Source organism: Ammospiza caudacuta, chromosome 5 (assembly GCF_027887145.1).
Source record: "Ammospiza caudacuta isolate bAmmCau1 chromosome 5, bAmmCau1.pri, whole genome shotgun sequence".
Lineage (NCBI taxonomy): Eukaryota > Metazoa > Chordata > Aves > Passeriformes > Passerellidae > Ammospiza > Ammospiza caudacuta.
In genome coordinates this window covers 30247571-30262023 of record NC_080597.1, presented here as the reverse complement: position 1 = coordinate 30262023, position 14453 = coordinate 30247571, and the positions used below count along the sequence as shown (strand labels likewise).

General features: G+C 41.9%; 1 protein-coding gene across 1 annotated transcript in view; it reads right to left on the bottom strand.

Moving 5' to 3' along the window:
- PLBD1 (phospholipase B domain containing 1) overlaps positions 1–13668 on the bottom strand; it is a 38242-nt gene extending 24574 nt beyond the window's left edge. The window contains exons 1-3 of the mRNA XM_058805542.1: positions 13450–13668; positions 6676–6895; positions 168–251 (exon numbers count right to left, since the gene is read on the bottom strand). Coding sequence (XP_058661525.1) covers positions 168–251; positions 6676–6895; positions 13450–13531 — 386 coding nt within the window. The 5' untranslated portion in view covers positions 13532–13668. The remainder of the gene's footprint in view (positions 1–167; positions 252–6675; positions 6896–13449) is intronic.
- Positions 13669–14453: the final 785 nt, after the last annotated feature.

The window sequence follows — 14453 nt, the reverse complement described above, 5'->3', positions numbered from 1 at the left end:
CTTCTTCATGTACATTTAGAATTTCTTTTAATAATAATGGCATTCAATCAGAGGGAAAGGAAGCATATGCTTCCCTCAGCCCATAAGGAAGAGAATAAAAAAAGGTTGAAAATTCTGTCATCCTCCAACTCCAAGTCTTTATTTATTTTTAGCAAATAAATACATACGCCATAAAATTCTGAACTCCTCTTCGAACGGTGGGAGTCTTAATTAGCTGTGGATACATATTTGCAGCATGGTCATACATTTGCCTGAAAGAACAAGAGTAACAAGAGTTATTCCTTTGCATCTTCTGTTTATCAACCAGTTAATTAACATGCCTTGACAGCAAAAGCAACACAGTCCACAAAGTAAGTTTTTCCTACTCACAGAAAACACTCCAGTGCATGACAAAGAGCAAAAGTAACACAAAAGGATTGTTAAAATGTGACTTAAAATAAATTACTTTGTCAACGTCTGCTCAAACTGCTGCACAATGGAAAGATGATAAGCAAGAATTTGATTGAACTACTTCATAAAAAAACTGTACCTTCAGGGAATAATTGTAGGCCAGAAGCATCTTGAAAGCATTATCACATTAATTTAAGCACAACAAAAATAGTTTTCTGGAGACCTATGCTATTTGGAATCACAAGAAACACAGCGGCAAAGGTAATATAATTTACTGATTCAGTTCATTTCACTCTTCAGAGAGAATTTCAGCATGATATCTAGCAGGTTTTACCTGCCAGTAACCATGTTCCTTTCTGTTTAAGCTAAATACCTCAATTTTTAAGCATGTATAAGATGATCCTACATGTTACCACAGAAACTCCCACTCATGGCAGTCCTAAATAGATTCAGCTTCATAGAGACCTAAATTCTTGTGGCTTTTTCAGTTGTTGAACTCAGTTAGCTGTTTTATCCACATTAACTTTTAAAAACAGAAGTTGAAAAGGCTTTGTTGCTTGTTGGTTAGGGCTTTTTTGTTTGTTTTCCTGACCTGAAGTACTTCAAGATGAAATCAACTGTTAAAAAAATGCTCAGGAGCCCAGAATTAAAGTCACCCTTCCTTTTTAGCTGAAATGTAATTGTCTGATCCAAGCCAAAATAAAACCTCAACATTTCTCTTAATGTGAGTCAAGCTTCACCAACATTTTTTTTCAGTCACTGATTAAATTGCAAAAAAAAAGGGGGGGACATCAGCAGAGAATTATTTCACTGAGGTCTGGAGTTGATAGAGATAGAATTACATCCATCATCAGTACATTTATCTTCTACCAAGTGCTGAGAGAAAGAAAACAGCACTGAGAAACAGATACCAGCCTCAAGGAAAGCACATGCCAGCAGCGCAAAATTCCTGTAATAAAACTTATGAGTGCAGCTTTCTCTGGGAGGGATGCAGACAGGAGCTCTTCCCAGTTTCCCTCAGGGCATAATTAAAGAATACAGATAGAGAGAATGGTTTGCTGATGACTAGAGAATCATCTACTGACCTCCTCCCCTCTTTCTGTCCCTTGCCCCATTCCCAGACAATTGCATGAACTTGATAGCATGATCCTGTTGCTTCTTATCTCAGCTCTGGTACCATTCTGACAATCAAATCTAATTGTCTCACACGTTCAGGCAAAACAGTAATCCAGCAAAAATGTGATTTGTTTTCATTTGTAGTTTGAATTAAGTTGTGGAAGGGAGATGCTGGGACAAGAGGGGAGCATTCAACAGCTTTGCACCATTACATTTCTCACAAAACTGCAGCAACAATTTTTAGTTCTAGAGTTTTCTGTCTCCCATGTAAAGCAAGACTACATAAAATATCATAATCTACTTCCACAAGACTGCAAGAAAATTGGAGAAACAGATCAATATTCTCCACCCCTGCATATTCACAGAGAATTTGGCAAATAAAAATCCCAAGTAATTTTAGGAAGGGAACAAAAAACATACTCTATACTAGAAATCATACAAAACATACTCCATTCTAGAAATCAGAGCTCTCATGTCACTAAAGAGGAGCAAATAGCACAGGTTGGTCCGTCTGGCAGATGATAATTTAGTGATTAGAGCCAGATGAGGAAGATAAAATCCAGCTGGGATACTGGCCTAACCACTGTCTAAGCCAGGACAAATGATCAGGCTTCCAACTCAACCATCAGCTCTACTCTCTATTCTGCACTCAGAGGTTATGCAGATTTTACAGCAGTAGTATCTTTAAGCTGTCATGACTGATGTAGAGACTGGGTTAGGTTAGAATTGTGACTGAGAAGATCTTCTTTAATAGTTTCACTCTTATTTGCTAACAGAGGACAAACAATTCCTGGAATTGATTTTTTTTTTTTTTTAATAATCAAGGTTATCAAGAATTTTCCCCCCCAGTTGCTCTCTTCAGTTTTTTTTTTTTTTGCTTTAACAAAGCTTCTATGTGCATTGCTTGTGTGTTTTGCAAGGGCATTATTCTCGGAATTAAATTGGATCGCTACAGTAAGGCTTTGCAACTACATCTATGGCCAAACACAAGGCAATTGCAAATCTGGGACAAGAATTCCAAACCTAAAACCAGAAAAGCAGAGTCCTCCTTCTTTAAATTAGCAAGCAAGATGACAGGACTCCGGTTAGCTGAGGCTATATGAGGAAGAGTAAAATTAATGTTGCTTCAAATTTAAATGCTGTTTTTAGGCACTTGGCATGTCCCAGCTGGAACTGATTTAAAATAATGTCACAGATTTAGATGTGTTCTGCCACTAAGTAAAGTCAGGCCTCGTTAACACTTCTCTGTTAGAAATGGGGAAAGGAAATTCATGCCTAAGAAAGCCAGAGCAAGTACCTTGGCCACATGATATGACTGGACTTTGCAGAAAGGTGAAGGATTTGGGATAAAAACAAGTGCTTGGATCCCCAGACACTACAGACACTAGGATTCAATTTATCCAATGTCTAACTAGGCATTTTAAAAACACATGGATACTCTCATACTCAGAATCAGGTGTCAACACTAGGAAGATGATGCATACTCTAGAGAAGACTTACATTTCTGCCATCACTGGAAAACTGGTCTGACTATTGTTTTCTCTACCACTGACCTATACAGTTAGAGCTGAAATTAATTATGCCCCAGTAATCCAAAATGAAACAGTTCTAGCATGTTTCATATTTTGATTTTTTTTTAATCTCATTATTTTACAGACTGTTTAGGTTCCTACTATAGGCAAGGCACATACTTTTAAGAGAGATACTTTGTCACTCTTTTGCTTACATGTTAAAGGCCCAGCCTTTATGCCTTATGAGTAATGTGAGATCTGAGCTAGCTGAGAATTCCCAAAGGTCTCCAAATTGCAGGCCAAGCTGGACCTCCTGCTCATCCAACAGCTTCTGCAGGAAGCTGTACTTTAACATGGGTTCAGGCACCAACATTTCCATCATCACATCAGAGCTCTTCCTAGCAGGACTTCTAGGATTTCTGCAAAGAGCCACCCTGGGTCTGCTTCATGGAGTCCTTACAACATATGGATGCAAGACAGCTGGAGACCACGGAGTTGTTCAGACTACAGGCAGCCATGTACTAAAAAGCTCTTCAATTACCAAGCATTACACCCCATGTTTTCACATTGGAAGGCTGTGCCTGAACCACCTGAGGTGCTTGTACAGGTAAATCACATAAGGGTCTTCACTGCAGCAGCTAAGTGGCTGACAATGCAAATAAAGCCTTCCCCAAAGCTAAATACGTACCTACACTCTCCCTTGTTCTTACCAAGAACTTAAAAGGGAAGCTGGAGCTGTGGACACTAATGTGTGCAAAAGTAGAACAATAGTGTGTAGAGACACCGTCTCTAAGGAAAATTGTGATGGTGCTAGAGTTCCATAAAACAGGCTAAATGGGCCAGGCAGTCTGATGGGAATGGAGTTACTGATTGAGAAAGGCTGTTTCCCAGTTTTACCCCAGAAGACTTGTTTAACTGTCCCACAGAAAGAACATCTGCCTGCATGTTAATGAGGATTCTCTAAATTTCTAGGCTAGATGAGGGAAAAATGGAGTTCTGAGCGCAATCTTAACATCTGAAGACTCAGGGAGTTCTCACTTCTCCTGCAATTTAAGAAATTGCAAACAGTCTATAAAAGGATTCATTAGTTGCAGTTTGGCAAATAAAAACCCACCAAGGTCATGCAGCTAAAACCTGAAGTACTAGGTTCTCTGTCTTATCAAGGGACAAGAAAGTACATTACTATTTCATCTCTGTTCCTTACCTGAAACATTTTCAGAAGGTATTAGCTTCTGGAGAAGCCTTCTTTATCCAAAATAGCTTTACACAACCTGACAGAAAAAACTTGTTTGTAACTCACAGAGAGAAATGTGCTTGCACTGCAGTTACAGATGGACAGTGGGGCAAAGAAATAGCCAAAAAAATTAAACTCAGTATGTATAATATTTGATACTCATTTTATTGACAGCAAGCATTTTCAGATTTTGCACTTGCCAGGAGATTTCTTGGTGGATTTTCTCAAAAAGTCTCCCCGGAAAAGGCAGGCTTTGGCTACTTCTGATTTTGCATCTTAACCTACTCTTGCACTTAACCTCCTTTCAAACAGCTGAATTTCCCATTTTGCTTAAAAGCCTAAGTCTCAAACCATACTTTTCCATATTAATACAAACCCTCAGCTTCACTTCTGTTCATTAATAGTTCTGCTACATCCACTTCTTTACAAAGAGCCACTCAGTGCTGGAGCTGTTAGCCCCAGTGTAACAGCAGCCAGGGCTAGGAACCAACCTCAGTAAGCACATAACCTGCAGGAGGCAAAAGCCTTGAGCAGAACAACTTGGATAACTTCACTTCTGTGAATCTTCACTCAACACACATGGAAAATAAAGGGAGAAAACCTCCTTCCTCTAAAAGTTAGCCTAGAATAAGATATCAGATAAATCCCTGCAGACACTGTTCCAGATTCAAACCACATAAAAAGAAGCAGACTCATACTTAAGTTTGTTTCAAACCCAGGAAGACACATAAATCTACTGTGGAGGCAGAAGAGGAGAGGGTGTGAGTTGTTCCTACTACAGCACTACTTGCCATCTAATTGAGCTTAGCATGGACTGGGCTACCTGTACTGTGACAAAACTTAAGCTTAATCACCTATTGATTAACACATCTAGGTAAAGCCTTAGGAAAAAAACCTGTTGAACAATACCCAATTTTAACAATATTCTAGATGTAATGCTAGCATTCCCCAGATTCAGGGATAGTTTACATAAACTGGCCAAACAGGGCAAGGCAATAACCTCTCACATCAAATAACAGATCTCTCATGAGCTTAATGTCCTTTCCTGTCTGGAGTACAGGTTGTGTACTATGAATTTTAGGACTCCTTCACTCCCTCAGAAGTGTTTTGTTATTGACAAATATTACTTTATTGAATTTCCTTTATGCACTTCCAGAGACCTAGGTGCCTCACCAGTAAAACCTACTAGAGAATCACATTATCATATGCCCAGAGAACTATCCATAAATATTAACTGATCTTAAAATATCTTACTAATTAAATGAATATAATCTTGTCCAGCAGCTGTACCTGACAAATGTTCAGCAGACAACCTTCCCTTGCTGGCCTGTGCAGCACAGACTATGAGTATTTATTTCAGTATTCTGAAAGCAAAGCTGATGAAGCCAAAAAGTCAAGTCACAGCAGCCATTGCAAACTCCTCCCAGCATCAGAATTTTGGCATTTTTCTCTTCCTATGACTATGCTGATAGAGCAAAAGATGGAGCTTGTTCAACAACAAGCCACGTGTCATCACACGTATCACCAGCTATAGAAAATCATAGAATCACTTAAAAGATTGGAAAAGACCCTTAAGATCATCAAGTCCAACCTAGCACCACCATCTGCTATCAGGGAATATTTCATAATATCATTCTGTCTTCCAACTTAGCGACAGAAAGAACAAAGTCTGATTAATTTTTCTGGTTGGCTATTTTTTGGGGTTATGGATTTTTGTTTTATTTTAGGAAAAAAACCCTGCACTGGATTCATAACAAGTACAAAATTCTCTCACTTTTCATAGATGTGCACTGTGGGAAAGGCTCAGTCCCTCAGGGCTTCCAGGAGAACACTAACCCTTCCAGACACACCCCAGTCTGCCTTCAGGCCTATAGTTTTTGGGTTTTTGTTGCTGTTGTTTTGGGTTTTTTTTAAGTTGGCCAAAACAACTCCCCATGCTGTGAAGTTTCAGTATCTGCTCTCCAGCAGTTTCTTGACATTATCTGCTGAAAAACATCCTTAAGGAAGCACTGCAGACCTTGCTAGCAACATTTCTCCCTGCCTGAGCTGCTCTCAACTGCCTGATCAGCCACCAAACTACAAGCTGGGAAATAACCACACTTCTTGCTACTCCTTATGCACTTCCTTATACTTACATTATTTTGTGATTACATTACTTAAGCAGTAATACAGATACAGTACCCATCTATCCCACCAAAGTGTTGGGAGATGCTGCAGGACAAGAAGGGGAGGGCACATCCTGATCCCATAATGAAGAAGCTATACTTTGTACCTGCTACTAATTAAAGAATACCACACAGATGCAAAATGTATCATTAGTTTAAAAGGAAAGGAATTTAGGACAATGAAAGCAACCAAAGAACATCACAAGTACAGAAATCCACTGGAAGTGCCATGAATTGAGTTGCTTCCTGAGGTACTTACGGAGCTGTGAGATAGCCTTCCAAGAAGCCAGCAACATACATAATATCTTCATTGCTTAAGGTCTGTGAGCCATAGCCTGATCTGATCTCCAGGACTCCCCAGCCTGTTGTCTGTAGACTGTTGTTGTAGAAGCCATAAGCATCTCCACTCCTGTCCAGACTATTCCTGACCTGAAGTATTTTTTCAGCTTTATTCCAGTACACAGTTGCATAGCGGAGTTCTGTGGTGGAGAAGAAAGGAGAAAGGGAAACAAATATAAAAGGTGTTTCCTATGCAATACTGAAGTGTCAAGACAGTATTTTGGCAATTTAAAAGTTAATTTCATAGCTTTCCATCAAGTTTAGTTCTACTGCAGAGATCAGCACTAATGCTAATATACTGAAAAAGGGCATGAGGAGTAACTGGAGTTCTACAAGAGCTCACAGCTAAATATTCTCATGTCATTCTTCTGGAAGTTTTCTACAACTCGTTCAGTGTACAGCTCCAGCATAGCAGAGTGTTGACATGAAACTCTGAGTAGTATTTCCTTACCTGGCCCAGAACACAAGCTATACAAATCTTATTGAAAGCAACTTTAGAAGACAGCATGCCTTAGGAACTGCAAAGGATTATAAACTACACTTGACTTAATTTTCCACCTAAAGATTCAAAAACTTCTAAAAGCTTTCTACACAGACCATCTGGGAAACCAATTCCTGAGATGACATAACAGAAGCAGTAGGACACAGTGGATCACAAACTTAAAGACAAAAGCACAGCAGGTATGCAATCCTTTACCAAGTACACGGTGTTTATCATGCATCTGAAATAGAATTGATCCTAAGCATGATACAAACAGGAAGGAAGGGAATAGACTTCTCAGTTTTCCATTTGGACTGCTGTTTTAAAAAACATTCTGGATTACTTGTGTTTCAATCCTGCAAAACTGAAGAACAAAGAGCAACGTAAACCGCCTTCTGAAAAAAAACCCCAAACCACACCACCAAACAAGCAACATCAAAAAAATCCCATGTGCTACAATTCTAATTGACTCCTCTCTAAGAGGAGTTGTGATTACATCAGCTCTCTATGCATGACTGATCAAATCACTACTACATCACTGTGAGAAGAGTTAAAAAATTGTATGTCAGAGGTCCAAGAATCATTTTAAAAGTTTTAAGAGATAAATTCATAAATAGCCCTTCTGAATGACTGCACAGCCCACTGGCATATCACCAGCAAATTTGCTGAGGGAACACTGCCTCATCACCCAGGTCATCAAGGAAGATGCTGACCAGTATCAACCCCTGGCACAGACCACTTGTTACCAGCCTCCAGCTAGGCTTTGTACCACTCTGCACTAGGTCAGTCTTCATGACGTACTAGACACACTTCTCATGGGAACAGCAAATGCATTGGCAGAACAAGAATCTTAGTAGGGAAAGAACTTTGCTTTTTCCACATTCTGTGAAAAGAAGTCGTTACATGAGTCTATTCAGAGATGAAGTAATTCAGGGACTTGGAATACAGTGCTTAAAAACATGATTTTCAACTGCCAGGTACTGAGGATATTTAAAGGACAGACATGACAGACTTTCATTAGCTCTTCAAGCAGCTATGAGCTTAGTCTTCTGTTGTCTCCTTAACTATCTTCTAGTAGTAGAAGCAGTAATTCCTACTTTAGATTAAAAGCAAAAATGGGAATCACTCAGACTGAAAAATCTGTGAACTGAAGAGCAGGCTGATAAGGGTCATCACTGATGAAAGCCAAAGACCACCTTACAAAGCTAAAGCTTATATACCAAAAAAGTCAGGGCAAAGAAAGTTCTGTGAGGGGATGATGCAAGGGGTCAGAGCAGAACTTGCCTGTCCAGCAGTAAATGGGAGGGCTGATTCCAACCAAGAAGCCCACTGCAGGGCAGAGGAGAGACTACTTGCACAGTAAACAAAGATGTTGAGGAACAGATAAAAAGAGAAATAACAAACTAAGGCAAACCATGACCATCTTTCCATCTCTTCAGGTGGCTGTGGAGAGGTGGCTGGCATTCAACAGGAATCAAGGCAGCTGGGTATTGCTATTAGTGCCTGCAAACTAAATAGTGATGTCAGAATACCTATTAGACCTGTAGAGAAGCTGTGCCTGCCTAAATCAAAAGAGCTGTTGCTTTCCTTTGGAAAAGAAAGCTGATGCCAAAGCCAGACAGACTCATCTGACACAGGTACTTGCACAGTGGGCTGGGTTCCTTTGTTTTATGCTCTGCCAGAGCATGAACGTGCAGAGCTATTTTCAAAAGTCCAAACAAACTTTTGAATTACCCCTGGAGTCTGCCCTGTCCCAGCTTCCCTACATGACAAATTTAATCTGAAGAAAACCAGAGCTCAAAGCGGGTGGGAGAGAAGAAGAAACATCAAATCACAGGAGAACTTGCAACAAACCCTGAGAGGCCTTTAAAGGAACAGCATCAAGGTAGCTGTTACAGTTTCACAACAGTGCTGCAAACCACTATTTCCCATTACGGCTTTTTCTTTTGATTGACTCATCATCTCATTTTCACCTTGCAGCTGGAGTTAAAACTACAAGCTTATAAACCTGTCTACACTACAATGTAACCAAAGCATTTAGTACCACCTAATCTGGTCCAATTTCATTCTGTATTCATCTAAACAAGCAGGACTGCCTTTGCCAAGAAAGCCATCCAGAAGTATAATACGGAATATAGATATACAAGAAATATGTGCACATTTTCAAACAATTCTGTTTGAGTTCTGAAGAAAACAGAAGCCCTCCTATTGAATAACATTTATATTTGAATTTGAATATTACATTTATTTTTGGAGGGTGAGACAGGAGCCCTAGCACCTCTTATCCCAGCAGTCATATTGGTCAATTTTTGCATAGAAAGCAATTGCAATGTCTCCATGAACCCACAACTCATCTTTTCATCATCAAAGTTAAGACCTCCAAGTGTTCAGCCTGCTAGAACTCTGACAAATCAGAGACTGTGATAATCTCTAACTATTGCACAACAGTGTTGCTTAGAATAACCTCAATAACACACCAAAGCACACACTAGCTACTGCAATGAACAAGTCAAAATCCTGGGGGATGGGGTGGGCCAGTGGCATCATCCTTCCCTTCCATGAGCCAGCCAGGAGAACTGCACAGCATCAGCACTACAGAGTTTCACCACAACCACCAGTGGGGAGGGAGAGAGATATGCAGAAGTGCAATGACAGAATAAGCCTGGAAAAAGGAGTTTCTTCTCCTTTCTGCAGGAAAAGGGGACTGGGAGGAGCCTTCCTTCAAGCTGCCTCCTTTTAAAGATACATCAACCCTTCTCCCAAATACAGATCCAGAAACAGAGACTACAGCTGGGAGAGTGCTGGAATTTCTACAGCAAGTGAGAAATATCTGCTTTCTGTCAAAATTATTCCCTAAATAATGGGAAAAGGGTATTCAGCCAGGAAAATAGGAGGTGGTAGCAGTCCCTTTGGGTTTTAAGCTGGAACACCAAATCTGTTCTCTGCCTTTTGGGCTCAGTACAGGCATTTCAAAAGTTATGTTAAAATTGTATATTGTCTTTTACTTGGTGGCAGCTGCAGAGTAGAAATACTTACATGTGCATTAGAATATGAAACAAGCAATTAAAGGATATACTAAGATAGGGGACTGACATGAGATGAAACACAAGGAAAGCAGATGGTGAAGAAGACATGAAGGAATAGCAGGAATCTGCAATAAAAGAAGAGAATTGACAGAGAAGGCGAAAAATGAAAGAAAAGCAGTATGGAGATGGCCCAAGACAATCTAACAAGCACACTACTAGTAATATTTATTAAATAAATTAGACCCAAAAAGTAACACCTGGCATGCATTAAGAACACCAGTAAGATTTATTTGGCAATATGCAACAGCTTTTGGAAAAGGAAAGCTTTTCCTTAGGCTTTCCCAGCTATAAGTTGTTTTTAAAACATACATATATCAAGTTAGGTTACTGGACTTTATACTTAGAGAAATGAGTAGAGCTCTTTTCCTTGCTGGATGAAAGAACTACAAGGTCAGGGGGTGAGAAATAATATTCGTATTTTTCCTTAGTCTGCCAAGCAAGCCAGCTCACAAGCAATGGAACACTAGTTAGTTCACACATAACAAGCTAAATTAACAATTGTGAGCATCTCCTACTAATATGAAAATTTAGTAGTTAAGGAAACCAGTAGTTAACTACTAATTTTTATCTGTGGCTTTCCAAATGTGAAGCTATTTTTTTGTAGAGGTGTTCTTCATAGATTCTGCCCATAAACTTTCCACTAAATAGGGAAGATAGCACTCTGCTGTTTCACCAAAGACTAGTTTTGCATCACTTCAAAATACAAAAAACTTTAGAACAAAATTGCACATTTGATTTCAGTATACTCTCCCCTACAACTAATGTTCAGTAGTAAAGATTCTATTATCACAGTATAGCATTTAAATATTTAAGGTCAACCATAATAAGGGTTTCTGTTCAATGTTTTAATTTGAAAGACCTTGACCTATTTTTCCATTAAAAATTTTATAGAATCATAGAACGTTAAAGTTCGGAAGTGACCTTAAAAATCACTTAGTTCCAACCTCCCTGCCATAGGCCTCATCACCTTTCACTAGTCCAGGTTGCTCAGGGCCCCATCCAACCTGCCCTTGAACATTTCCAGGGATGGGCCACCCACAACTTACTTGGGCAGCCTGTGCCAGTGCCTCAGCACCCTCACAGTAAAGAATTTCTTCCTGCATCTAATCTCAATCTGCCCTCCTTCAGTCTAAAACCACTACCCCTTATTCTGTCACTACCTGCTCGTATAAAAAGTCCATTTCCTCCTTTTTATAATTCCCTTCTGGGTACTGGAAGGCTGCAGTGAGGTCTCTCCAGGATGAACAACCCCAGTTGCCTCAGTCTGCCTTTGCAGGAGAGGTGCTCCATCCTTCTGACCATCTTTGTGACACTCCTCTGACCCCGCCTGTCCATGTGTTTATTTATTTAGAAGCAGCATTTGAACTATTTTTGAAAGGCTATATAACTCTAAAGAACAAGGGAGATTTCAATACATGGTTATGATTGGAATCTATTACAAAACAAAAGTATTTCAGGGCTTCTTTAGAGATTAGCTTAAACCACACAAGAAATTAACAAAGCCCAGTAATTTTCAAATAAAGGAGTAAATGCTTTCTTGATCTGCCTGAATATAAGCTATTTGTGCTTTCTATTCGACTGGCCTTAATTAATCCTATTTCCTCATGCATTTCAGGTCTAAGTAATTTTTTCAATTTGCTTCCAACAGGCCTGTCCATTGAAGCCTAATGCCCTGATTTATGCTTACATCAGTGAAAAGTAATATTCAAATGTGACCTATCAATTAAGGGTTTCAGTCTTGTATGGTTTTCATGTTCACAAGGATACTTACTAGTAAAGCTCAGCAAATTTGCCAAAACAGTTATAGGTACCTAGTATAGGTCACCCAGAGGAAACAAAACCAGCCATTCAACAAGTAGTTTCAGAAATGTCATGACTCAATTTAAGTCATATTAAAGAACATTCTCTAGAAACATTTTCCAAAGTGTATGATGAATAATCTTCAAGGCATTCAAAGTGCTAAAGAACAATGAACCAATTTTCAAAAACCCAAACAATGGAATCTAGACAATTCACAATGTTGAAAGCCATTTACTCTATTAAATAGCCTAAAGGCATTTCTATTTGCTCCTTTGTAGCTTTCCTAGTAACTCAATTATGATGCTAGAAATCAGTTGGGCATTAGGTGAAACTCCTTCATAGCCTAAACTTCCTTTCATTTCCTCTAGATAATTTACAGCTAACCCTTCCTTCCCTCTTCCTAACTGAAGTTTTTGCCGATCCATGCAAAGTTTTGAAAGTATGTCTGCAAGATGAGATAGGACTGCCCACAAAATGATATGCTTATAACATTTTGCACACGTTGAAACAACTGTTACGTGAATTTCTCCTTGGTTTGTGCCACTTCATACATTGACTGGAAACTTCCTGGAAGATAAGCACCGAATCCAGCCTTTAAAACCTTCAGAATTTATTGAAAGCAGCACAAGAGTGAGATACTCTGTCCCTGCCCGAGGCAGCGCGGCTGGAACAAGATAATCCTTAAGGTCCCTTGCAACTCAAACCATTCTGGGATTCCGTATGAGCGCTGAAGCACAGACCATGACCTATACCCCACAAGGCAGCACTAAAACTCTGTTAGTCACAAGCTGCAGCACGCTGTAGGCCACAGCACCACAACGAAGTCTTCATCCCGAACGATTCCCGTGCCGGCATATGACATTGAAAACCAGCTCGGCTGGGAGCTCAAGGCAATTTCCCACCTGTCGGATCCTCAGTTTAAATCCCCGCGCCCCTTCTGGGAACTGGGAGGATGTTTAGAAAGCGCCGGCACCGAACACCCACGAGGCAGCACGGCCGGCTGCCAGGCACGAGGTGCTCGCGGAGCAGCCGCTGAGGGAGCGGAGCCAGCCCGGCCTGCGGGGTCCCGCCGTGGGGAGCGGGGCCCGGCGGCCTCGCACCCACGTCCCAGGCAGCACGGGGCGGAGGCGCGGCTGCCACGGGCGGGGCGCGGAGCCCGGCGGTACCCCGGGAGAGCTGCAGCCTCCGCCGCAGCCGAGCCCGGGCCGGGCTACCCCTCCCGACCGCCTGGCAACACTCGCGGGGCAGCCCCTGTGACTCCTGTCGTCCCCCCCACCACGGCGAGGGGGCTCTGGCCGGCCACCCCCCGCGCCCTCGCTCGCCTCACCTGCGTGGCCGCCCGCCGCCGCCCACAGGAGGACGAGCGCCCAGCAGCAGCAGCGGCACACGCTGCCGCCCGCCCGGACCATACCGCCGCTCCCCCGTGACTCCTCCGAGCGCCGGGAGGCGGCGGGACTTTAAGAAGTTCCCTCGCTCAGGGCAGGTCTCGCCGCTGCCCCCGCCTCCTCCGGCGCCCGCCCCGGCCGCGGCGGCCCGTGCTGGAGGTGGCTCTGCTGGGGACGGTTGTTCCCCGCGCCGGTCGCCGGGATGTGCCCCGGGAGCGGTGGAATCTTTCCTGCTCCGATACGGGTTTGGAGACCCCAGGGCCTGGCTGAGGTGTGGGAATCACCCCTGGCCGAGGTCCGGCGTCGCAGGGTAGTGAAGGCGGGTCCCCAGGCAGGTGCTTGTGGCGGCCCTGGACTTCCCGAGGGTGATTAACCTTGAAGGGGCGAAAGCTTACCAAAAACGGCTGTGGAAAGACGCAAGAGGAGTTGCGCGATGCTTATCAAAATATGCGTTTTGCATCACAGCGTGAGAAACGACAGCGAAGGGCAGCTTTCAGCCCTGTTAGAACAGTAACTGCTGTGTGTGTCCCAGCAGAAGAAATGAGGGGCAGAACTTTTCCTAAGGTTTACAGATAGAGACAACTTTCCTTGGGGTTTTCCTTTGCACCCGTGATTCAGACCATTTTGAGGCACTGCGTTTTTGTCTCACCCAGTGTTGGATATTCTGCCATTATCTGAAAAGGGCCATTATTTGTACTTTGTGTTTCAGTAATTGTTTAAGACAGTTTGAATTTGATACCGGTGCCTGTAATAGCCCCATATAACACGATCACATGCCAACCAGTTCAGGCCAAGTAGTAAGCCTTGGCCCCAAGCCCTGGGTAAGAGCACTGTGTCACCAGGCTGCAGGGATCCTTCCATACCTATCACCACTTTGTTCTGGGTTACTTTTCACTTAGAGAGAAGGAAAAAACAGACATTCAAACCAGAAACCAGGATTTTTAAA